Source organism: Panthera uncia (assembly GCF_023721935.1).
Source record: "Panthera uncia isolate 11264 chromosome B3 unlocalized genomic scaffold, Puncia_PCG_1.0 HiC_scaffold_1, whole genome shotgun sequence".
NCBI lineage: Eukaryota > Metazoa > Chordata > Mammalia > Carnivora > Felidae > Panthera > Panthera uncia.
The window spans coordinates 21,595,054-21,621,904 of record NW_026057582.1 but is presented as its reverse complement, the minus strand read 5'-3'; the positions used below and the strand labels follow the sequence as shown (position 1 = coordinate 21,621,904).

General features: G+C 35.6%; 1 protein-coding gene across 6 annotated transcripts in view; it reads right to left on the bottom strand.

Annotated features, from left to right (window-relative positions):
- CEP128 (centrosomal protein 128) overlaps positions 1-26,851 on the bottom strand; it is a 385,312-nt gene that overhangs the window by 40,212 nt on the left and 318,249 nt on the right. For 5 of the 6 annotated variants that reach the window (XR_007453647.1, XM_049612400.1, XM_049612398.1 and 2 more), the window contains 2 exons: positions 23,452-23,541; positions 15,685-15,708 (listed from right to left, as the gene is read on the bottom strand). Coding sequence is in view for 5 of the 6 variants with exons in the window: in XM_049612400.1 (XP_049468357.1) it covers positions 15,685-15,708; positions 23,452-23,541 (114 nt within the window). In the remaining variant the exon portion in view is untranslated. The remainder of the gene's footprint in view (positions 1-15,684; positions 15,709-23,451; positions 23,542-26,851) is intronic. The other variant, XM_049612402.1, reaches the window with a different exon arrangement.

The following is a 26,851-nucleotide window of genomic DNA, read 5'->3' as shown; positions in this document are numbered from 1 at the left end:
GATTCTGGAAAATACCCATCTTATAAATATTGATTCCGAATTTCAGATATATTTCCAACAAGTTCTAGTTTATCATTACTTCTGGTTCATTATTCTTGCACTTGCATCTTCAAAACACAATACTTCTAAAAGTATTGACAGCCCCTATTTTTTTAAATTGATAAAGCTATCTTTTCACTACATAATTGCAATTTTTTTTCATTTTTTATATCTATAAGCATCAATTAGGATGGTCAATCCAATGAAAAGTTTCTTTTCTGTATGATCTCCTCCTTCCAATCACATTTTTATACAATCTGCTTTCAACGTTTGCCCATTAGGAACCATATGAAGTAAATACACAGGAATACAAGATGAAAGCCTACTGAATACATTCTTTTAGAAAAATGGGCTGGTCCAGCTTCTTGTTGCAAAATATTGCACGATGAAGTTCTTCTTGTTGAATAACTAACTGGATGAGAGTATCCTATTTCCTTTTTGTCCTTAAAAATACATTCTTCATTCATCGATTCTTCAGTTTGGAAAATTCATCTAGGATATTATCATTTGAAGATACATATTCTGGTTTTTTGCTTATATAATCAATTTCACCATCATCACTAGTTTCTAGAGTGCTGCTGTCTGTCTCTTTATATTCATTTTCTGATTCATCTAATAACTGAAATGTCTTCCTCTGTCAGTTTCCTTCTCTTTGTCATTATGAGAGAAATGAGAGATTCTGAATTCTCAACCTGCATTCAATAAAAGTAATAATAAGAAAACACTACAAAGCTTCTTCTTGAAAGATAATATAACATTTGGGAGGAACTTCTCCATGGCACTGCTACAATGTCTTATGATAGCTTTTATCCCAGCTTTTCAAGGATTTTTGTAAAGCAAATAGATGTAGCATTTCCCTGGGACAAAGGTTGTGTAGCATTTCTTGTAGCTCTTTTTTATAAAGATTGGGGGTTGCGTAACCTCAGGGTTCCTTAGCTATAACACAGATTCACTGCATGTGCAATGTCCACCTAGACCCATGTCCATATGGTCCCTGTGGGACCTCAGAGGCAAAGAGAAGTTGCAAATATGTATGTAGCTCATGGAGCCCACTGTGCCATGAGTAACAAAGTCTTTTGTCTCATGTCTTCTACCATCCATCAGAGTGTGTCAGACTAACTTGGTAAAGTGCAAGTAGGGTAAAATCTCTTCATTTCTTGATAGACTTTGGACAGCACAGTAAGAAAACTGAAATATTATATAATAGTAATGACTTAGTTCACTTACTACAAATCCTTCTGTGTGATTCCATTATTCCTCCACTTTCATACTATTTTAGTTTTTTTCTAGCATAGCTGGGAACGATTGATGGATAACATATAGAATAATTCCAAGGATGATGAAGTAGGAAAATGCTTCACGAAAATAAGCTCACCAAGATCCATTATGTATCTTAGATTTATAACATGGTTCAATAGATCCATATGGTATTTGCAAGACAGAATCAGTGTTTTCCCTTTTAAAAATGAGGAAACTTTCTCTTTATTCTTTGGAAGATATTTAAGAAAGAATAAAAGTAAAAAAAAAAAAAATCAATCCTTACCAAAGGAACTGAAACTCAAGATTGGGTCCAACTAACCCTGATGATATACTGAAGATTATAGCACCTCTCAGAATCCTCTTCAAGCATGTAGTGCCTAATTTCTCTTCCCTTTGAGCCTTCCTGAACTGCTTCTAGGTGGTCTGATGGGAAGTGTGATAATTCATGAACCGCTTGCACAACACTGCCTTGTAAGAAGACGTGTTTCACACTCAATCCTTCACATGGAGTATCTATCTGGTTGTCACATGCTGAATGGAGAAACGATTCAAAGGTAATGAATGTGATGCTACAAAGGGGATTAATACAAAGGTAGTAAAAGGAGAAACAAGAAGAAATGAGGAAGGCAGGTAGTTTATATAACCTTAGTCAAGATGCCAAAAGCAAACGGATTAAAAAGCCAATTTTCCCAATATGTTGATTTACAAAACAACTTATTTGTTTTGTAACTGTTCATATAGCTTCCAAAAATGTTTTTTTTCCACTGGCCAGTTTGTTACAATTTGTTAAGATAAGAGAATTAGTCATTTGGCAAATTCATGACTGGATAAATTTGCCCTTCACGTTAAGTCTGACAAATTTAAATTTCAGTAAGATACTTGAAAATTAAAGAAAACAATGCCTGAGAAAGAATCTTACAACGGTTTTGGTAGATTAGAAAGAAGAAATACTGGAGACAGAATATATGATACTATAGTAGAAATGGCATGGAATTAATTCAGTGGAAATGAATAGAACAAACTCCGATAGACACGAAGGGAGAGTAGCTCCAGGCTGGAGGGGATGAATCATAAGGCATATTCTTAAAGGTCATGTTGACAATGACCAAAATCAGGGATTCTCAAACATGACTTCAAATTAGAATCATCTGGGGGAGCTGTAAAAAATACTGAGTCCTACCCCAGGTCAACCAAATCTGGGGGTGGGAGCATGTTGAACTAAAATTGTTAGGATTATTAAGATCTGTAAACCCACATGTCTCAGAGCCAAAGTTTGACACAATTGAATTGAATTTTGGAGGTAAACTTCATATGATATAGAGTACTTAGACATATAACCTGTGTGGTGAAACTCAGACAAAAATTCGAATGTCCTGATTAATGAGCCCAAACTTTCCAGTCCATATATATCCTGCTTCTGTGACTGGTGAAAGTAACACACCCGTAATGGAGGAATATTTTTAAAAATGAGAAAAGGACTTTCCCATCGATTATCTCATTTGCTCTTCTCAACAAAACAGTGAGACAAGCAGGCCAATAATTGGGCTCACTTTATAGATAATAGAAATTAGGCTCAGAGGAGTGAAGTGAGTTGTCGCTGTGATAGAGCCAGGGCTCACAACTAGATCTTCTAACTCCCAGTCTACCAAATCCTAATCATTCTCTAAGACATTTGGAGGTTACCTGCCTTTTGCCTTTCCCTCTCACTCACCTGCAAATACACTCTTCTTCAAGGAAAACTAATGTGTAATGAGGACTTTTGAGGTATTACAGAACAAAACAAGTTCTGAGTTAGAAATAATAGAGAAATGCAAGGGATGAAAACAGGAAGTTCTCTGAAAAGATGTAAAGGGAGTACTTCATTGACTCCAGGTGTTTTGTCAGTGAGTTTCTATTTAATGTGTTTTAGACAATCTGGTTCATGTCTGATGACAAGTCAAGGATATGTCTCACTGGCCTTTGCTGTGGATAGGTAGACGGTGAGAGGATAGTAGTGAAAAGCACCGAAAAAGCTTCAGAAAACCATTTACGTAACACCAGCCACGCAAAAATAATTAGGAACAGAGAGACTAAAGAGAATAATGAGGGAAGGGCTATTTTGATGGTTTGGCCTTTTACCGTTTGATGTTCAAATATAATGTAATTGGGGGCAATGATAGGTTGAAATCATTCACTAATGTTAAATAATTAACATAAGACCACTTTGGATATTTATATTAATAGTGCTAATAGTGACAATTTATGCTCTCTCCAGCCTTTCATCTGAGATCAAAGTTTGTTAAAAGCCCTAAATAAACTTTATAAACACTTGTGTAAGTAGAATTAGAGTTGGTATGTGGATGCATAAAATAAAACAGATCCACTGAGGCACTGAGCATCACTGAGCAAGCTCAAGACAGAACTAGTAATGCGAACGAGGCATGCCAACTCTTTTCTTCAAGATTCAAAAGGAAGAAAACTAGTTCAAAGGTGCTTTATAAAACTCTATTTACCAATAAGTTGAGGGCATATTCTGACAATCCTACATATGGTCCAGGAATGTCAACGTCCTATGTATAAGTCCACTTCTTGCCCTGCTCAAGAAAGACACGGGATCTAGCTGTTGATTTCCTTCTTTTTCATTCTGCACATTCACTAGACACTTGTCAAGTGTTCCTTAATCATGTCTTCATTGCTCTTACGAGTCACAAGAGGAGTATGTGGAATGGAAAGAACACTGTGTCACTGATCAGGACACCTGAATTCTAGCCCTAGTTTTGCCACTTGGCAATTCATCAACTTCTCTGGCCTGCAGGGTGAGGGGTTTTCAAAAGGATCTCTAAGACTCCTTCCAGGTGGAATGTTATCTAAAATGGCAGCAGGGACTTAATCTGCTATCTCCATAGGAAATTAGAGAGACACAGTAGGGATTCAACAAGTACCTGTTATATAATATCTTATGATTGAGTGAAGTAAATTGTTTGATAGCAACTATTGGTAGGTCAGAAATTTTGAAGGCCAGAATTTTAATTCCTTTTAGATTAGACCAGAACCTATTAGGGAGGGGAGCTTCTAGATATCACCTAGCCCAGCCCAATCATTAAAAAAAAATAAGAAAATTAAAAATGAGAGAGGTTAAACACATTGCCCAGGCTCACATGCCTGGCCATGATAGAGATATGACCAGAACCTAGCTTTTCTGACTCTGAATCAGATACTATTTTTACCATATCATCATCATTTAAACTAGGCATATAATAATTTTCAGCTAAAACTTGTCTGTAATTTGTTAAAATTAGATGCACAAAATAAAAATCCCCCAAATCAGCTTTTTATTTAAAGGCTACTTCAAACATGTAAGATATACTATTCCCACCAACTACATATTAAGGGTATAATACAAATATTTTGTTTTATAGTTAAGGTAGGATCTTTAAAAAAAAAAAACAACAAAACTTAATACACTACTACTCGGAGATTTTACCCATATGCGCTCTCTTGAAGAAAACAGAAAGCATTTCTTATATGTATTATATTTTTTCAGAAAGCTACTTCCATCGTGTTTTGTAATATACACTCATATTATCTTCTCTATATAAAGCAAGAGCTTCTTTCTGAGGATGCACTATGTTATTGATAGTATTTAGAGTGGGGCTATGAAACACATTGCCTAGCAAGGCAGTTAGGCAGTATGACTACTTATCAGCATCAAATATGAAGCTGTCAGTCTGACCTCCAAACACTGAGCAATTTGATAATATTAAATTCATCTGCTGGTGAAGCTGCATTCATTATATAATTTCTCAATGACACTTTCCCTATGTCACCGTGTTTATGAGAAATTTGACAGGGCTGTAAGAAACCGTTTTTGCAGGCTGAAGGAAGTCTTACATTTTTAAATTGGTCATCACCTTTTGCCACAAGGTTGCAACTCTTAATAAACAGCCTATTTGTTTGAGTAGCATTTTCTTCCTTTGACCTTAAATACAGACATGTTTCAGAAATTTAACCCTTTGAAGATGACCCCATTATTGGAAAACGTACATATTTTAATACTGACTAATGCAGAAAACAGGCTCTGTATTTTGGGACAAGGTGGCGAAAGGAGAATGTCTAGATTGTTTCAACCAAGATCCCTCATGAGAGATTCATGAGGATATTTCCGTTTGCCCTCAATGCGAATATACAGAAGGTAGACTAACATTAGAGCAGTGGGAAACTTGGCAGAACGGGCTAGGACAGGGTTTGTGCAAAACCTTTTTCCGGTTTCAGTTTGAATGGGTTCCCAGGAAGTGTCAAGTTTGAACAAATCCAAAATTTTACAATGTAGCTCAGCCAAAACTGCTGAGATTCACCTGATTCTGGGTCAAAACTGTACAGAGCACACTGCGTTTTATTTGGTGTAAAGCCAATTTGACTAAACCTTTCAGGCAACTTCAATGAGAGGCTCATAGTCTTGGCAAAACCAAAAATGAACCTAGCTTGATCTTTGGTTTTGAAACAGCAAGTTCTGGCTTTATAAAGAGATAAAGGCAAGTTTTACTTAGCTTTAAGATTCTTACAAATACTTAGAAGAAGCATTGCAAATAATTAACAGTTATTTGGCCAGATTTACATACTCAAGTCAGTTACTTCCTGAGCTTAACCAGGACACTTCAGTAAGTACGTTAACTCTATTGGCACCATATATTCCTAAGTGGCGTAGAGCTGAATTTGGTGTTCTAACAAAGAACAATGGTGCTTCTTCAACAACTTAAGTGCTTGAAGAGTGGATCACACATGTAGTAGGATGAAGTACAACCAGTGCTGGCTCCAGGTGGGATGGAAATAATTAAAAATAAAAACTCCAATGGCAATTGTCTACTGTTTTGGCAGATGTGTGAAGGGAGAGAATATAGCATTACTTGGTAATTTCCACGGAGACATACTGGCATTCTCTTGTACTCTTGAAGATCAACTGGTGTGCATGGTTCAAATCTGTTACCACTAATATTACCTGAATGAATCCTTTAGGGGTGTGCTAAAGGATCCAACAGCTTTCTTTTTTCTTTTTGAATAAAACCTATATTTCTAAGAGTTTCCCAGCGTTTTGTAATTTTTCCCAATATAGGTAAATTTATGTATATATTTCTCCATATTGCTACATATTAGGATTTATCCTGTAAGTTATATCATCTCTTTAAGTATACATTGAAAACAAGGGACATTGGATTGTTTTAGGTCACTTGGATTTGAGAAGCTGATTAAACACTGAGAAATTATAGCTACATAATTACACATTTGCTCTAAGTCAATGATTTTCAAAATTTTGAGTAAATACTCTCGAAATAATTTTTTAAACTATGTATCTACCTTATCCCTCCCCACCCCCCCCCATACACATTTCAAGGTTTTCCAAATGTTTTCGTCATAAATTTAGGTAGTTGCAGAGGATGAAATTTCTGGAATATTGTAAATACTGACATTTTCAAATAAAACTCTTATATTACTCACATAAACGTATCCAGCAAACTTTAAATACTTCAGTAATTTGTTACCACCATTTATCCATTGACAGAATAACTAAATTAGATCCTCTTTAGAAGACAGACATTTTATATTGTTCCTTTGCCCTTTGAATTTATTTCCCATCTATTCTCCCCAACAGAGTTTTCTCCTAATATAAAATATACTTATGTTTGGAAGTCTTTTGTATTGGTTATCCTATCATACTTCATCCTTGTCTGTAACAAAAATGTATATATAGAGAAAACTGATTTTTAAAATTCCCTGTGACCATAATGCTTTAAGTGTTATATATTTTTATTGCCTGAATTCTCATTATAACTAATATTAGGTATATTAAAGTTTTTGAGAAGAAATATTAATGTAAAATGTATAAGGACTCCAAAGCTTCCAAAAGTATATCCCTTAATGGATGGATACTGCCTACTTTTCTCTTGTACTCAATTAGTTCATGTATCCATAAGTAAGTGCTAACTTTTGCTTGAATAAGACAGGAATCCATTTCACTTCTTTTTTGTTTGTTTGTTTCTGTAGATTTAATCACTGAGAAATCTTGTTCACATGTAACAGTACGTGAGAATGAAAGTGGTTTTGTTATAACAATGTCACTCAGTTGCCTTCCTAGTTTTATGGCAAATATTACATAGTGATCTGTCATCAAAAATTAATTTTAATGATCTATCAGCTTGATTAGGTCCTCTTTCAGTTTTGTTGAAAGCAAAGAATTAGAAACTACTTGACTTGCCAAAGGACTGTAATGTAGTTATTAAAGTCACTCACTTTCTGTTTTGGAAGGTATATGAAAGAGGCTTTATTTACCAAGACTTATCAAATGACTACAACTGTTTTTTTCACTTAGAGGCATTTCGCTGAATTCTACATATGAAGAAAGTATGAAGAAAACTAAAAATATTAATGTTAATACCATTCTCTCAGTATACATTTTTAATACTTTTGTTTTAGGGGTGCCTGGGTGGCTCAGTAGGTTAAGCATCTGACTCTTGATTTCAGCTCAGGTCATGATCTCACGGTTCGTGAGTTCGAGCCCAGCGTCAGGGTCTGTGCTGATAACACAGAGCCTGCTTAGGATTCTTTCCCTCTCTTTCCCTCTCTCTCTCTCTTTCTCTCTCTCTCTCTCTCTCTCCCTCTCTGCGCCCCCCGTCCCACCCCTGACCCCCCCACCCCCTGCTTATGTACTTGCACACATGCATGCTCTCCCTCTCTCAAAAATAAACTTAAAAAAATACTTTTATATTAGCATTAAATATATTTTCATTAAAACCCTAGAGTTGCAGATTGGCAAAGCTCGTCCTTATGTCAAACCAATCAGCCAAATCAGGCTAACTTTCTGACAGAAAAAAGTCAGACTTGATTTTTCAGTTCTATAAATGTGTTAATATGCTCTGTGACAACCACTTTTTGAATTATAATTCTAAGACAGATAAATAAGGCATGGAGCCAGGCCAAAGTTTGTCACCTGAATAAAAGAAGACACTTTCAATTACTTCTTTCCAACCCTCAGTTTTGTTCTCAGGAGCTATACATTTGTTCCTGATTATAGTAGGGGGGTAAAAGAGGTGAGGTCATTAAATAAAATTGTCATTATTCCTCCGCAACATCTATCAACAATATATATCAATTTCAGAATATATATTCCCAATACCACATATATCTAATAAAACCATCTTATCAAAAATATGTGTATGACTAACAAGGACAAGAAGCCTTACCTTAGTGACTTGATTAGAGGAGGCCTCGAAGGCATCAAAGTCATAAATTGCCCCTTGTTTGGTACCTTGAAGTGTCTGGGGGAATCTGGCATCATGGAACCTTGGGTGGGTGAAGAATAGGCCTTTCTTTTGTAAAGGGAGAGGAGGTTGATTAGGAAAAGTACGGTGGCCTCCTCAGGCAGGGTCATTTTAGGACTCTGCTTGAAATGCATGTAGAAGCTGAGGATGTAAAAATCGATTCTCTTAAAACTATCTGTGTCTGAAGACCCCTTGGAAAATCTCTGCCTACTCCTAGGGGTTATTTTACTCCAGTCTGGAGACTAACTCACCAGCTATCTCTGAACATTACCCTCAGGGACAGCATTAATCATTTTGTCATAAAATTAAAAAAAAAAAAAAAAATTTTTTTAAAATTTTCCCCTTCCTTTTTTTTTTTTTTTTTTTTTGGCGAAATGTGTCAGATACAAAAGAGTACATAAAATATATACACACAGTTTGAAGAAAATTGACAATTCTTTGTGATTTCAATTAGCATTTCCCTGTTTACTAATGAAGCTGAATATATTCACATATTTCTTTTTCAACTGAAATGCTTGCTCATATCTTTTACCCTCTTTTACTTTTTTTATTTCTGAAATCTAGATTATCTTTTTCTAATTGCTTTGTTGGCAATAAGATTTGGATACAATTTGATTTGGATACAAACTGCTACTCAGCTATATATTTTGCCACAAATATATTTTAAGTGTGGCTTTTCTTTTCACTATTTTTATGTTGTCTTTTGACTTACAGAAGTTCTTAATTTTAGCGTGGTCACATCAGTCACATCTTTTAGGATCTGTGTTTTCAGTGTCATCCCCCCTCGCGCCCCCGCCGAAATCCTTCAAAGTTCCAAGATCATGAAGATATTAAACTACACTTTGTTTTAAAGTTTTGCATCTGAGATAGAGGTTAAATTTCTTTTTTTCTATACCAGCAATTGAAAAGTCCTTCCTTATTTCCCTGATCAGGGATGCCAGTTGTACCAGACATCACATTTCCATGTACACGTATTTCTGCTTATGGGTCGTATATTTGATTACACTGGCCTATTTTTATATTCCTGTGCCAAGACTACACTACCTGAATTTTCATAGCTTTAATAAGATTTCATATATAGTACGAAAACTACCCCCAACTTGCTCATCTTCAGAACTATCTTGGCTATTCCGGAGTATCTTCTCTGTGAAGAACTTGCATTTTTGTTGTTGTTGTTGTTTGATTTTTTTCTATGTATTTTGTATTTTTTGTTCCTTTTGTACTGGTACACTTTTAGTTACGTTTTCTTAGTACCTGTTGCTGGAGTTAGAAAGAGAATGGACTTTCTTAAACTCTATTTTTCTTAACTATGAATTCCTAGAACTTTTTAGACAGCAACACTGTTTGCAAATAACAACTGTTTAACTGCTTTGGTTAGGACTGCATGCATAGTATCTAACAGAAGCTGTGGAATGGGGCATCCTTTCCTTGTTCCTGGTCTTAAAGGAGGACTTTCAAAATGCTAAGATAATGTCTGTCATTGATTTTTTTTTATATGACTCAGATTAAGTAAATTCCCTTCTAAGTTTGCTAAACAGGTTTTGATAATGATATGAGAATAAATGCTTCTTATTCATCCACTGAGATGATCTTATTAAATTTATTTCTCCTTAATCTGTCATATGGTGAATTACATTGATTGATTTCCTAATACTAAACCAACTCTGAATTCCTGGAATAAACCCAGTTTGTTCATGATGAATTCTCCTTTGAATACATTCCTGGATTTATTTTGCTAATATTTTGTGTATAATATTTTTGCATCCATGTTAATGCGTGAAAAGTCCCTTAATTTCCCTTATTTATACTTTCTATGTCTGGTTTTGTCTCCAAGGTTATGCCAACTCATAATGAGTTTGGCATGTTCCCTCTTCTTCTAGTTTCTGGAAGAGTTTTTGTAAAATTAAAATCATCTGTTCCCATAATATTTGGTAGAACTTCTCTAAAAAAATTATTTGGGGTTGGTGGCCCCTTTCTAGAGAAATTCTTAATTGATTAAAAATTGTTGATGAAACTTTTTATTATTTTTAAAGATTTACTTATGGCACTATTCATGTTATTTCTGCTTAACTCTGGAAAATTAATTTTTTTCTGGGAATTTAGTTATTTCTCCTAATATATGATTGCAAAATTATTCACAATACTCTGGTATGTGGTTAAATTCTCAAATAGCTATAGTAATATCCACTTTTTCATTCCTAATATTATTCATTTGTATCTACTCTCTTTTTTTTCTCCATCAGTCATGCTGGGTATTGGTTGTTTTTTTCTTTTTAAACAACCATCTTTACTGGGATTGCATATTGCATGTTTGCTTTCTATTAATTATAATCCTTTCTCTATTTGTTCCTTTCTTTTTCTTTTTTCTTTCTTTCTTTTTTTTTTTTTTTTTTTTTTTTTTAGGTTTTTGTGCCATCCTTTTAATTTCTTATGCTGGGTGCTAAGCTCATTATTTTTCATCCTTCTTTTCTAATTAAAGATGTGAGCCATGAAGTCGCCCCATAAATACTACTTTTGCTGTATCACACACATTTTATAACACAGTGTTACTATTATTATTCATATCCATATATTTCATAACTTCTACTCTAGTTTGTTTTCTGACCTTGAGTGGATTAGAAGTTTACTTTGAAACTTCCAAAAGTCTATGCCTTATCTGGTTCTCTTTTTGAATCCTAGAGCTAGTTATAATCATCCACAAAATTCTGGCCCAAGGAAATGGACAGAAATAGTATGTTCAAATTCTAGTGTCTACTAAAGGGAAATTACCTGCTCTCTCTTCCTTTCTTTTGTCTCATTACAATGCAAATCTAAAGGCTGGAAGTGGTTACAGGCATCTTGGATCAGGAGCAGGACATTTGCATCCCTATACACTACATCTGCCTTGACACGAGGCCTGATTTAAAACCACTTTATGGGGGCACCTGGGTGGCTCAGTCAGTTAAGTGTCAGACATTGGCTCAGGTCACGATCTCATGGTTCATGAGTTCAAGCCCTACATCGGGTTCACTGCTGTCAGCAAAGAGCCCGCTTCAGATCCTCTGTGACCCTCTCTCTGCCCCTCCTTTGCTTGCACTCTCTCAAAAATAAATAAAACATTAACGAAGATTTTATGCTCAAAATAAAAGCTAAATAAAAATGAATAAATAGCTGTGCTACCACTTTAACTCTCTGTGTTGTAGATAACTGATAGCAATGCAAATGAGTCTTGTTCATAGACTTGCAAATAAATGTTGTCTGGGGGAGTTTCAACTTATTTCCTTCCTCCACAATGGAAGAAACCAGTTTTGCATCTAATTTAAATGCATGTCAGAACTCTAGTGCTTACCTATGTGTGGTCCTTTTCTCCTTTAAGCCTCAGTAACATTTTATTCATTCTCTCATTAATTAAAGAGTTAAATAAACTCATTTGTCATGATTTCATTTCATATTTGTAGAAGAGTCATGATTTCATAATTTTACTTTTTTGGTAAAATTGTCTTTTAACAAACCCTTTGGTTTCTCACTATCTTCAAAGTTTAGTTACAGCCCCAACATAAACGCCTTCTCTGGCTCTTTCTGCCTGACCCTGATTCTCCACTTTCAGAGATGAATCTAATCTCCTCCATCATGTCCTCAAAGCACAAAATCCATGGTTTTTCCTAGAACCTGGACCATGATGTCTTATTTCATAATTTTTCTTTAAAAATTTTTTTTCTTCATAAAAGCTCCTACAAAATGCATTGTGTTTCCTTCATGTAGTATAGACAATGTATCTTTATCTTACATCATTAATTTATTTACATGTAAGTAACTTCTCAAGTACGAATTCCTTTGGAGAACCGATTATAGTTTTTCCTTTTCTCCTCCATTGTCAACACAGTGCCTTGTATAGTACCCAATAAATATCCACTGCTATGTCTCATCCATGGCCCATCAACTGGGGCTCTCCATCAAAATTTGTTTTTTAGGTAATTACTTAGCTTTATTTGGGGTATTAGCCTGTTATATTTTGGTTAAGAGTTGGTTCATTACTAAAAAATTCACATTAAACTTTAATGAAGATCCTAAGAACTTTTGTGAAACATCAAATAAAGTTTAAACCTAACCAAAAAAGCTAGGGGAAAATAATAAATTGATTTACTTCCGGGGAATTTTTTTCTTCAACTATTGGGACTGGTTCTGTGTAAACCCGCATACCCTTATGTGAGTGTCACATATGTACAGTTTGACATCCATTCTACAAATGTTTACTGATTGTCCAGTATATATCAGGAATGTTTGATAGGCCCTGGGTTGCATTTGCAAGTAAAAAGTACTTTCTAACCCAAGAAGCTTACATGCTAGTGAAGAAGGAGAGGGAAAAGTTGAGGAAGAGGAGGAAAAACAGACACATGATCCTGACATAAGTATTTAGATCACTGGGGACAAGTCAACTCAAGTTGCTCATTATGATGAAAAGACCATCTCATTTTCAGCTGTTATAACTACTGAACCTTTAAAATCTCCTAATGAAACAATGAAGTTTTGAACTTTTGCATATTTGTATTACCAGAACATACACCCTACATCCAATATCTTATGTTAATACCAACCCAACCAAATGTAGACCACCAATTCTTTTCTACGGTTTAAGTGCTGAGTTGTGAGAGAATAATAAATGATCTTGAGATTACTTTCAGCATATTTGATTTTATGAACTATAAAACACTTTACCAGTTGAATAGTCTACCAAGTGTATTAAATCTGCTGCTTATAATGCCATATGAAGTCAAAGGACTTTATAATATTTGAGCATTAACATTATTACTGAGCATTTTCATTTTTATGGCTTTACTTATGATAATTATTTCAAATTAAAACCATCTTGAGAAAACTGCCACTGTAAAAAAAACCCTGTCCATTTAATCAATTTTATTTTTCTCATGATGACTTTTTATTTTTACCTTTATTCCTAAAGGAATGCTTAGAATAGGTACTTACTAAGATCATACTCCATAGTACTTTTAGTAAAGAGATTGATAAATTAAAAAGACTAACAAATACTAATAAAATTTATAGGTTTTGGTTTCTGCTTGTATGATTTTAAGTTTTGCATGGCATATTGGTATAATGCAAATGATTAAATAAGAAATAATAAGCAATCACATAATGATAACCTAACATTTGTTTAGCCCTAAACATGTTCATATATATTTTCTCTCTTAATTCTCACAACTTGGTAAAATAAGTTTAATTATTGTTATCTTTATTTTTACAGAGGAGGAAATCAAGAAACAAGTGATTTGCTAAATGTTGTATAAGTGGCATTTTATATGCTGAACCCAAGTCCTCACACTCAAAATTTCTATTTTTGTTCATATTTTTAAAAAGAGTGTTTAATTCACAAGCCAAATCCTGTTGGCAAGACACTTCCTAAGAGTAAGTAAAATATATGTGGAAGAACACTAAACATTTTATTCACCTACAATGTCATCATACTGAAACTGAGAAGGTCAGTGTAATTTCCAAATGGCCCAGTTAAATCTAAGGAATAGATTATTTACCCACTAGGGTCTGGACACTGTCAATCAAAATCACTTGCTTACACAGGACTAAAATGTGCCCCATTAGCATCTCTCCACCTCACACTCACAAAATAAATATTTTATTCTTTACTGGCCATATTGTTGAAAGGCTTTTTTTTTTTTTTCCTGTTCATTAAAAACATAGAAAGAAAAAACAAAAATCACCACTAGTCCCAAGCCACTCTTAATATTTTGTGTGCTTGCTTTCTGAGTCTTTTATTAACACAAAATACTCAATATTTGCATCACACTCCCCCTCACACACATAAATATATATATTTATACTGCTCCCATATTATGGGGAGCATAATATGGCAATATTTACTTTTTAAAAATATGACTTTTTATGGCTGAAAATCTTTCATCATAAGGTGGTACCATAATTTATTCTACCATTCTTTCAATTCACATGGTTTTCATTATACAAAGGTTTATTTATAAAAGTAATATAATGTTTTATAAAACTTGAAAAAATAGAGAAAGGAATGAAATCACAGCCCTAACTCATGTCTAACAAGTCACTGATGAGTTTTGCTACATCTCTTCTACTTTTTATTCATATGCCTATCATTACATGTTATTATTGAAGTAGACACAATTTTATTTTATTTTTTAATTTGTCTTTTAGTACAAGCCCTTTCCATAACCATAGTGGCACGTTGGGTGGAAAGTCCACACTTTAACCATTCATTACTGTATTGTCAAACAAGAGGTTGTCCCTTTTTCTCTAAAATCATTTCAAATAAATCATTTTACAGTAAACATTGCAGGCATGTCGTCTTACATTCATGCACCTCAAGAAATGTATTCCCTAATAGTAGATTCCTGCAAGTAAGAGTATTGAGAAAAAGGCTGACCAGCTTTTAACATTATTTGGGTAGTGGTAAAAACAATGGACAAAAATACTGAGGTTGGGGTGCCTGGGTGGCTCAGTTGGTTAAGCATCCAACTTTGGCTCAGGTCATGATCTCACGGTTTGTGGGTTCGAGCCCCGCATCGGGCTCTGTGCTGACAGCTCAGAGCCTGGAGCCTGCTTCTCATTCTGTGTCTCCCTCTCTCTCTGTCCCTCCCCAGCTCACACTCCATCTCTCTCTCTCTCTCTCTCTCTCTCTCTCTCTCTCTCTCAAAAATAAATAACATTAAAAAATTAAAAACAAAACATACTGAGGTTCACTATCTGGACCTCAAAGTATAACAGGATCCCAATCTCCACTTCTTGTCAACCAATCCTTTTAGTGACTGGGAAATATAGAAACAAACAGATAGGATATTGATTACATTTAAACTAATTATGTTTTCCATAATTTAGGACATCTTGGTATCATCATTCTTGATGGTTTTTTTTACCATTATTTTCATTTTAAAGGTGTGTATCCACCTACCTTTCAGGTATAGTTTAGCTTAGTCTCTCCCCTTTCAATCCTAGATGTAGTTTTAGAAGTGCTTTCTGGAATTGCTTCTTTGGGTGGGGTGAGGGGTGCTCTGAAATCCACACCAAGACACAACAGTAATTCTGACAAAAGGAGAAAGAAAATGCCCCAACTTACCGTTTCTAATGCATTTACACGGTCCTGCAAATAAAGCATAATATATAATTATAAAAACAAAGCATTAAAAATCATTTCAAGTTTACTTAACTGTCACATTTTCTCTTTATCTTCCATTGGTAATAATGTATTTAAAAAATATTTAAAAAATGAGAATTCCTACTCAGGATGATTTCTACAATCAAAACAGTCATAAAAGAATCACTGTACTTCTTATCTCACCTAGTGTTAGGACTATAAGACTTAATTTAACAGTAAATATCATAAATTCAGATATAACTACCAAACAGAATATACTTTACCACTTTCGCATTGGTAAAATTATTTATTTAAGGATTTATAAATATTACACACGTTTGGTTATAAAAACAACTAGACAATAGTGGTGATATAAAAAAAGGACTATGGCACACATACCAGCCCTCAGGTATACAGCACAAAGTATGATTTGGAAAGTAAAGTTCAGACATAAGAATAACTTCATCAATTAAAATTAAGAAGTAATTTGTTAACTGAAACAATACAGGAAAAATAAACAAGGAAGATCTATCACATGCTGGAACCCAGATGGGCCTTCCTTATCTGTAGTATCTTAGAAGTTTTACAGAAATCTTGGTTTTAAAAAAGGGTCACTGACAATATGACTTAAACAGCTAAATGACTGGTGTGCCTCGGAGGCTCAGTCAGTTAAACATCTGACTTCCGCTCAGGTCATGATCTCATGGTTTGGGAATTCAAGTCTCGAATGGAGCCCCGCATTGGGTTCTGCACTGAGGGCGCAGGGCCTGCTTGGGATTCTGTCTCTCGCCCTCTCTCACTGTCCCTTCCTCCATGCTCCTGCTAGTGTTGCGCACACTCTCTCTGACTCTCTCAAAAAAAAAATAAAGTTAAAAAAATGCCACATGATTAAGTAAACGGTTGCATTCTTGAACTGACATCTACATTTTCTCAGCTCTTTTCAGAGCTGACAGATACATGGAGGAAGTCTTTACCAAATAAAAAAACGCTGGATTTGTGAGAGGAATGTCTGAAGATTCAGGAAAAGAGAAAGCTCTCTTTTTTAGGAAGATCAAGGCCACTTTTCTTCCTTTTCTCTCATCTAAAGCAGTGGGAGGAGATGCGTGAAATCTGGATTTCTTTTTTGTTTAATCAAATGAATCATTTGTCCTAAGAGGCAAAGGGGGGAACTGGTACAGAGAGCCACTCAGCTCAGGTCTCTTGTGGTCCTACAGGGATCCACATGGACCCAGGACACTTAGGAGCAGCAAGAACTTGGCGCTCACTGCCGAACTCCCAGCCTCACCTAACACACAGAGGCCTTGCCTTTGGAGGACTTCTGCAATATGATCCACAACCCTCAGATGGGAAACTGAGTTGAACGTTTCTACCCGTTAAACATTTGGTTATGTGGGTACAAGTTAAGTGAATATATTATGCAAAATCAGCCCAAAGCAGACTGTTCTTAGCAACATAATCTGTTTAATTGCATTTTGTTGGCATACTGTAGAGAACCTCACCCTCGTCCCCATAATTTTCGTGAAATAACCGCTGTTTTGTTGGTGACTTGTGTACTGTCACTTTTGAATGCTTCATAATAAATGCATATAATAATGCCTCAAGGGGGCTTTGATCTATTGTACCAGGTATCTTATTCACAGTGCATCTGGGACAAAACCATTCAGCAATGCTTTATCATCCTTTGCAGATTGAACAGAAGACCTCATTAGATACCTTATAGAGACAGAAATAGCCTTTGGGCAGGATCACATTTATATGAACCATCTTGGAAGCCTTTAAAAAATAAATAAAGCCACTATTTGGACCTTAAATTTTCTCCATACATTTATGGGCTCACGTTTTTCAGGATTAGCACATTTTAAAAGAACACAGACAGCTAGTTTGAAATCAGAGATTTCATATGATGTCAAAATACTAGAATTAAATTTTGTCTGTCCTAATTCAGATCTCAGTGTTTGGCAAAGACAGACTGATATAATTTATATATTGGTGTCTTCATTTTACTTGAATATTTCTTACCAGATTTAAAAAAAATACACACTGTCGTGGACTGCATGTTCATATCCTCACAAAATTCATGTATTGAAACCCCAATCTCCAATGCTATGGCATCTGGACATGTGATCTTTTGCAGGCAATTAGGTCACGAGGACAGAGTCCTCATGACGGGATCAGTGCCCTTATAAGAAGAGACACAAGAAAGTCTGCTTCTCTTTCTGCTCTCTGCCACATAAAGGCGTAATGAGAAAAGTTGGCCATCTACAAGAGGCCCAGCAAGAGGGGCCTCACCAGGACCAACTCTGCCAGCACCTTGATCTTGGACTCCTCATCCCCAGAACTATGAGAAACGTTTGTTGTTTAAGCCACCCAGTCTTTGGCAATTTATTATAGCAATCCAAGCTAAGATATGTGCCTAGTCTTTCAGACTATGAACACAATTGGTCAAAGAAAACTCCATTTTGTTAAAGTATAAAGATGAATACATGATTTATTTCAGTGCAACTTACTGACGTCTTTTCATCTATAACCCACTTCATTCCAAATTGGTATTGAGACAGCTTTCTATGAAAAATGTAATATGTTACCAAAATGAGAAAATTACGGAAACAAACAATTCAGTTCATTAACCTGAATTTAAATAATTCAATTTGCCAATCAACAGCGGCTAATAGAATACCAGCCATCGTAGCCAGTTAGTGAGCCTCGTCTAGATTGTAGAGTTGTTTGGTCTTAATTGTGGGCAGTAAATAAAAAGAAACTACTCCTAGTCTTTATGAACTTACTAACTTGCTTTGAAAATTTAAGAAATGCTTTCTGAAAATTTAAATGTTTGACTTCTTTTTTGGCAGGTAAGGTTAGTTATTATAATTCTGTATATAAAAAAATTAGGCTACTGCAAGTATTTATTCTCTAACAAAATATTTTCATACTTCCTCTCATGTTCTTAGCAAAACAGAGGTAACTTAAGCCAGCGCTGTGGCATTGACACAGCCCAGGAAACAAGTGCCAGTATATGTCCTAGAATGGACATATAACTATACCACAATAAATTATATTGGTCTTAACCTCTCCCACTCTCACCAGAAGGGCAGCCACAGTGTTTTGTTCTTGTTGTATAATCTCCAATTTTCATTTCAACCCAGTTTACCTTCAAATCCAACCTGAAGGCTCAACACTTGCCCCCCTCCCCCAGCATGAACACACACTTCCACACTTGGAAAAGTACTGGGGCATTGAAAGGAGGGTTAGAAGGTGGGAGGGGCCGAGAGAGAAAACAGCCTCCAGAAATAGTGAAGATACTCTCACTGCAGTCATGCTGTTTCAGGTGGTTTCGATACATCAGTGGTTCTTATTTTTGTAGTCAGGAACTTTGGGTCTGAGGAAATTTGATCTTCTCCCCAGGAAAATATACATTATCCACAACATACACATAATTCTGCACGCACTTTTAGGAGAATTGCAGACTCTTAGGGTCCCACCGATGATGGGCCTTCAAGTCCTTTTACTCCAAACAACACTTGAAATAAGATGTAAGAACATTGTATAAATAAATTATTCTATTAAATCTAATCTGTTCATTTCTCATGTGTGAAGTATTTCTGAAAAAAATAACCCTAGTAACAAGGAAAGAAACAATTGGGAGTGGAAGGTTAAACAAAAAACAAAGGAAAAAATTCCTTCAATATTTTGAAGAAAAAGTGCTTGGGGGAAGAAAACCTGTTTTGTTGATATAGATTTTTTGTGACCGGATAATCTCCTTTCCACTATTCTTTTCATTCTACCTAAGGAGGGGGAAAGTCTAAGAAACACCTGATATGGCAACATTTAATGTTTACTCTGAAAGATTATATATGTAGTCACTGCATAGTCATTGAGCTCCACTGTGAAGTGGTAGCCATTCTTAACAAAGTGAATATTTCATAAAATTTCTGAGTATCAATAATGCTGTTAGACAATACACTATAATTCATTCCAGCTTGACATATCAAGAAGGGAGAGGCATATGTACTATAAAAACACATAACTTTTTATGCTGAGGTCAGTTAACCTGCCTTGAGCTGTATATATTCCTTTGCTACTTGGTTACCATGGGTTGGTTGTACACTGGAATTTATAACTGAACCAAGGCAGTTAGTTCATTAGCATCATCGGAGATGAGAAAATATTTGTAGGTTAAATTAGGAAATGAGTACTATATAGATCATTGGTATCTGAATCCCTGGTCATTAACAGTTTATTTGATTCATCCAAGCCAATCAAGTAGACACAAGAATTCGTCTATCTCGCATCTAAGAGATGTAGAGGCCTTCTAGGTCTAAACAATCTGAGTTTTGCCTCTGTTAAGTATAACTGAACAGGCCTAGTGACTTTATTTTATCACAATAATGCGGCATTTTCCGAGAACGCTTTACATATATCCATTTGCATATGAAAACCAATGGTATATTGGTATAAGAATGGTATAAGAATAATGGTATAAGAATAAAACAAGAGTCTCTCACTCTTCCAAGTCTAAGGATCTTTAACAGTATAGAATAATTCTGGAAACTTCCTGAGGACTGATGGATGAATAATTTTCAAAAAGCAAGCAAAGATCCACAATGGGGACTCCCTCCATTCTGTTCTAAATCCAAAAAGCCTCTCTTCCGAAAGAAAAATACACTTGGCTTCCCCCAGAGAGACCACTGTATGGCATTTTTCCTGTCAATGCTAACTTTATTTATTTATTTGTTTGTTTATTTATATTGTTAACTCTATTTAATTAATACTCACACTTTACCTACTACTTCTTATATGATATAAAATGAAACACAAATATGTGCATTTTTCTCTATGAATTTCCATATGGCAATAAAATGAGTGTTTCTGGGTGCCTGGATGGCTCAGTCAAGTTAAATGTCTGACTCTTGATTTAGGCTCAGTGGGCTCCATGCTGACAGTGCAGAGCCTGCTTGGGATTCTCTCTCCTCTCTCTCTGTGCCCCTCCCCACTCATGCTCTCTCTCTTTCAAAATAAATAAATAAACTAAAAAAAAAAAAAGGGTGTTCCACGTAGTGATTTAAAATAAATTGAAACAAAATAAAGAGCTAAAAACTGCAAACAACCTTAATGTTGCCACACCAAAAAAAGCTTCAAAATATAGCATAATTTGACCTTGAATACATCAAAGGAATCAATGATCTATACATAAAGTTGCATGCTACTTAAAAGTCAGATAAAATTACTGGACACTTAAGAAAAGCTTTTAGAATAAATGGCATTAGAGCAGCTTGCAGTGGTTTCCTGATCATCCACAGTTCGGTGTACCCATATTTTAGATATGTGTAGTCTATCTTAAAAATTTTTTTTAAATATTTATTTATTTTTGGGAGACAGATAGAGTGCAAACAGGGGAGGGGCAGAGAAAGAGGGAGACACAGAATCGGAAGCAGGTTCCAGTCTCTGAGCTGTCAGCACAGAGCCTGACACCGGGCTCAAACCCACAAAGCACAGGGTCACGACCTGGGCCCAAGTTGGACACCTAACTGACTGAGCCACCCAGGTGCCCCACATGTAGTCTATCTTTGTTAATTCATTTCTCTAGCTGCTTATGTGCTGTTTTCAAATAATCTACTACAGGATCCAAACTAACAAAACGGAAACGCTGAAAAGAAAACTGCAGCAAGTTATCAACATTTTGTCTAAAAAGCTGTAAGTACGCCCTTCAACATGTTGACTTATCCAGAAAAGCCGGTTTAAAGGCATGTGTCATTTCCTAACCTAGAGGGAGTACCCAGTAACTTTCCTCATTACCTGCTTTTCACTAGGGGTGTGACAAGTCCCTGATAGAATCAGAAACAGGATTTACGAACAGAGTCAAAATATGTGCTCCACATCTCTGATCTATTCTCTCATCTACTACCACTAGTCATGATAGAGACAGGAGGCAGCCAGCTGTTCTGTAGGTTTCCTGGGCAACACTCTGGTTGCATTTTTGGTTTGCAATCTTGAGAGGTGATCACTGACCCTTATACTTTGGCACTGTTTGTATCACTGTTTGACCTTGTTCAGAGAATTTGGAGATTGTGCTTATACCAAAGTGGGATGTGTGCATGTGTCTGTGTGGTGGGGAAGAGGAAGATATGGAAAATGGAGCTGTGGTGATTTATTTTGACAGATTTCACACTGGAAAATGCAGCCTGAGAGGCGAAGTAGGGTTTTGCTTGAAATCCCTGTAAACACTTCCAGTCGGTTGTATAACACTAACACCAAAACCTCTCAGATTTACCCTTTGTGTTTCAGATTGCAGAACAAAGCAATGAGGTTTCCTTTTTTTTTTTTTCCCTTTAAAATGAAGAATCGAATTAAGATTCCTCTTTAACGTACAATGTGGTTCACAGGTGGCTAGAGGTTACGACTACAAACCAAATAGAGGGCAGAAGACGCAGAACTGTCTTTCTCCCAGAACTGTGCAATTCCACAGTGAGTCTGCTGATAATGGGTAACAAGAGTTCAGTGAATGACATCTGGAATGCGGAACAACTAAAAATTATTTGCAGATAATATAAAGGCTATGATGGTGGCTAGGGGCAATGCAAATAACAACCAATGTAATTTCAAAGACTGACTGTCCCCTCAAAAGAAATGCACACATTTCTTTTGCACAAACTTCATTGAGTTTATATGCTGCTTAGATTAGAAGTTGAGTAGTAGAGGGAGAAAACCAACAACCCAGAAACCAACACACTGTATTTTCCCCCCAAAGATTTACATTTAAAAAAGTAAAGTACATGTCTCCAGTGGCGAGGTTAGTCATATATCAGCTGAATATGCTCTGAACTCTTATGCAAATCATACTGCAGTAGTGATTATGGCATAATTTATGAGTAGGTTTGTGTCAGGAAGAATTTGTGGGAAACAGTAAGGTATGCTTTTTCTTTCAGAGTGTGTATTTGACTGTCACCAAACATAGCTGGCCTAATGAGACTCCCTGAGGCTGCCATCTCCTTTGATTCCCTCAAGGGCACACATCTTCTGGGATTCCAGGTGAAGAATATTCACAAAGAAACCCACATGGAACCTACTGTCCCAAGCTCCTTCTTCCTGAATATTTCAACCCTAGCACTCGATGGTTGACTATCACTCAGGTCACAAACTGAGCCATGAAATGGTACAAGCAAACAGTCCACCTTGGGAATTAAATTGCTTACCTTTGAGCAATTCCAATAATCCTCATCTCAATTTACATGCAGTCATTTATTCAAGTGTTTCAGGAATTAAAGCACGAGGAACCTATGGCTGTCTCACCCTCATTCCCATACTCCTTCCATGGGCTTCTGTACAGTTACCTCTCACTGTTCTATACTAAAGAGAGAGGGTGTTGATAAAGATAATCAGACATAAGCAGATGGTTTCAAAATAATGTATTTGGCTGACACGAGTAAGGTTTTCCTTGCTTCCTATTCCATTTGACTAAGATCAAAACTATTATTAATCTCCATTTCCTGATATACAAGCACAGGTAGGAAGGGAAAGGTAGTTAAAGGATTTAAAATTAGCCTCAGATTATCTGTACTCTGACCATCAATGGTGCACTGTTCTTAGTATCCAAGAAAACCGAGGAAAAACCCCAACAACTTAGTTTCTAGTTACACTTCTGAGATGCATACCTGAAGGCTGACTTAGCCTGCATGTCCTAAAATAAAGCAGACATATTTTGACTATTCACTTCCAAATATCCTAAATATTCCTACCTATGAAATACTTAACTGCTTTTTCTTCAAATTGAGCTTCATTCTGATTTTTCATTGCAGTCTGACTAGCATCTTCCCAAGATGGAATTTTAAACAGTTGCTTTGGCTGTTTGAGAGAGATGTGAGTAAAGAAAAAAAGTTGGAAAGCTCTATTGTCTTAAAACATTCGAAAGCACAATCAATAGTCATAGCTACAAAAATAACACTAATACGACTATAATAATTTTTAATGAATTTTTAATTTCTGCATTTAGAAAATTATGTCACACTGTGCTCTTAAAATGTTTCCCCAAATAATTCCTTACTCAACTTACATGCACAAATTTTAGGGAAATCATTACTTGAAGTTGAAAACAGTTTATTCTTCAGGATTATAGAGCTCAAGTATCCTCAGACTGTCTTGCTTTCAAATCAAACATCGTTAGATGCAACTAATCCTAAACTCCAAAGTCTACAATGGGAAGGAATAAATAAGGTGGGAGTTTGCTAGCAGGTACACCTGGGCAACTTTAGTCAGTAATGAAAGCTACTTTTAACACTTACAACTTACTTGTTGACAACGGACCACTGATACAGTGTGATTTTCGGAGTTCAGGGAGGTCTGATCACTCAAAATTATGCTTTTCTTCCATTTGCAAAATTATTAGAAATTCTACCAATAGAAATTTATTCTTTGCCTCCCCCAATCTAGTTCATCTTTTAAAAGGAAACAGTCTTGGGAGAGAAAACCATTAAACTAGTTCATTCTAAGGCCATTCCAACCTGCTGCTTGTTTTTATAGGTCCGTGAGCTAAAAATGGCTTTTACGCTTTTATTTGGCTGAAGAAAAATCAAAGTAAGAATAATATTTTATGACATGTGAAAATTACATGGAATTCAAATTTCAGTTTCCCTAAATTATTTTTATTGGAACACAGTCCATTCAGTTCTTTACATATTGTCTATGGTTGCTTTCTTTCTATAGTGGCAGAGGTGAGTCGTTGGGAGACAGCACATAGCTTGTAAAATTGAAAATATTTAGAATCTGGCCCTTCACAAAACGTTTGGCAACCCTCTGTTCTAAGGTGTCAGTATCCCATAAAAATTACTTACTGTCTCACAGAAGGAGGTCACCCTATTGTTTTGCTATAGCTTCTGGAAGGAGAAGATAAGGTGAAACACATTGACCAGGGACAAGAAAAGAAAGACGACAGGAACCAGAAAAATTTTACCCAAATTTTAAACTTTAAAATAACATTTACAGGTGCCTGGGTGTCAGTCAGTTAAGAGTCCACTTTTGGCTTAGGTCATGATCTCATGGTTCGTGAGTTCCAGCCCCACATCAGGCTCTCTGCTGTCAGCACAGAGCCCACTTTGGATCCTCTGTCCCCCTCTCGCCTTCCTCCCTCACTGCTTGTGTTCTCTCTCAAAAAGAAATAAACATTAAAAAAATAACGTTTAAAAGTTGTATATGCATAAATACATATATCCAGAATATAAATCATTCCTCAGGCCATGAAAGTTTCTTTTTTTTTTTTGTCCTTTATTCCTTTTATCCATCATTTTTATTCATTCCTTCCAATGTCTTTCCTTTGTTCTTCCCGCCTTCCCTCCCTTCCACTCATTTATTCATTTAATTAATTCATCCATTCATTCACACTTATTGAGGCAGATACTTTGTTGGACATTGGGTGCACAGTTATCAACAAGGGAGATAAGGTCTCTCTGCCTTCATTGAGTTTATATTTGAAAGGAGTAGACTAAGAGATAAATAAAGAGGATACTGAAACACCATGATGGAGAGTGAGGGCAGAGATTTACTTTAGACAGTTTGGCCAGGTTAAATGTCCGTGAAGAGGTGACATTTGAGCTGAAACTCAAAGGATGATAATGAGCCATCACTGAAAGAGCTAAGGGAAAGCATTACAGAGAGAGGAAGTAGCAAATGCAAAGGTCCTGGGTTTGTTTAATTTCAGGAGTAACAGGGACACTGGATATTAAAATATCCTTTTAAATTACCAGTATCATAAAACTCAACACTATTTATTACAAGCTTATTATGTGCTGACAGTATTTTTCATTTGACATTCCCCAAAACTCTCAATAGGTCAACATTATTAATTTCATTCATTTTTAAAGTCAGAGAAGTAGACTCAAAGACATTAAATGTAGTGAATTCCACATTGTGGTTGAGCTTAGACTGCACATTAAGAAATCTATATATGTGTATATTTATATATATTTGTCTATAAAGATGATACCTTTTTTTATTACCATGAGAACTATATTTTGTGTGTGGCAGAGGTTAGGTTTCATACTGGAGGAGTGTTCTAGAGCCTCTTTCTCAAAATTACACAGGCCAGAACAGCATTCCAGAACCCTAATTTTAACAGATGTCAGGTGACAGTGTAACAAAACACATACTATATCACAATAAAATTTAATGTTCAAATAAAAACCATTATTTGCACACATTCATAGTTATTTACCATATCCTCAAAAGGGATTGTATTTTTGCCATATGCGTTTCTTAAGTGAGTTGCAACTGCTTCTGTTTCTAGGTGTGATATTAGGCCATTTGAAGACACACAGCCAATACCACTGGGGAAATATCAGAAAAAAGGGTAAAGAAAAGCAAAGATCTAAACTTAATTAGCTGTGATGCTGTACAGCTAAATGGCACCTCTATTGTGCTGGTCTCCCAATTCTTTCAGGTCTAGGCTGCAGGAGTTAGATTCATTATAGAGCTCATAAATGGCCTCTGCTCCCCCACCCCTGTTTTACTGGTGACAAATTTATTAGTTCTTTTCTAACAGTGAAATGAGAACTAGGGATTTCAATTACACCCAGAATGTAGTAAAGGCATGGAATCTCTTGTAGGTAATATTTTTCTATTCCATTTTATGAGCAAATATAGAAGTACTGTTAATAGACATTAAATGTTATTTATTAGCATGCTAATAAGCCTTCACACTTTTAAAAGTAAACATTAAACTTCTAACAAATTAAATTTAGAAGAGTAAGTGTAATGCAGATACTCTGGAAAAGGAATGCACTTCAGAATCAATTTTTAAAAACCCAAATCATCAGTGATTATGATAAAAAGACAAAGATATGAAGAGATGCTTATTACTCATTCTTTCAGCTCATTTTAGTTTTATCACTTTTTCCACAATTCAAAATTTATGCAAACGTTTTCAATGTTGTGTTTAATTTTTGCCAGAATATTTTGAACCTGGTTTAAAACTGAAATTGAAGAAGCCCAAGGAGGGCTTTAGTAACAACTTTCTTTGGTCTGTTTGTTTAAAGCATGATGAATAAGCAAAAAGAAAAGGTGCAGAATGGAAAAAGAAAAATGACCCTTCTCCTTCCTAGAAGTGTTTGAGATTACTGGATTGCTCATAATTTTGCACCAGGAATTGAAAGTTTCCTCACAT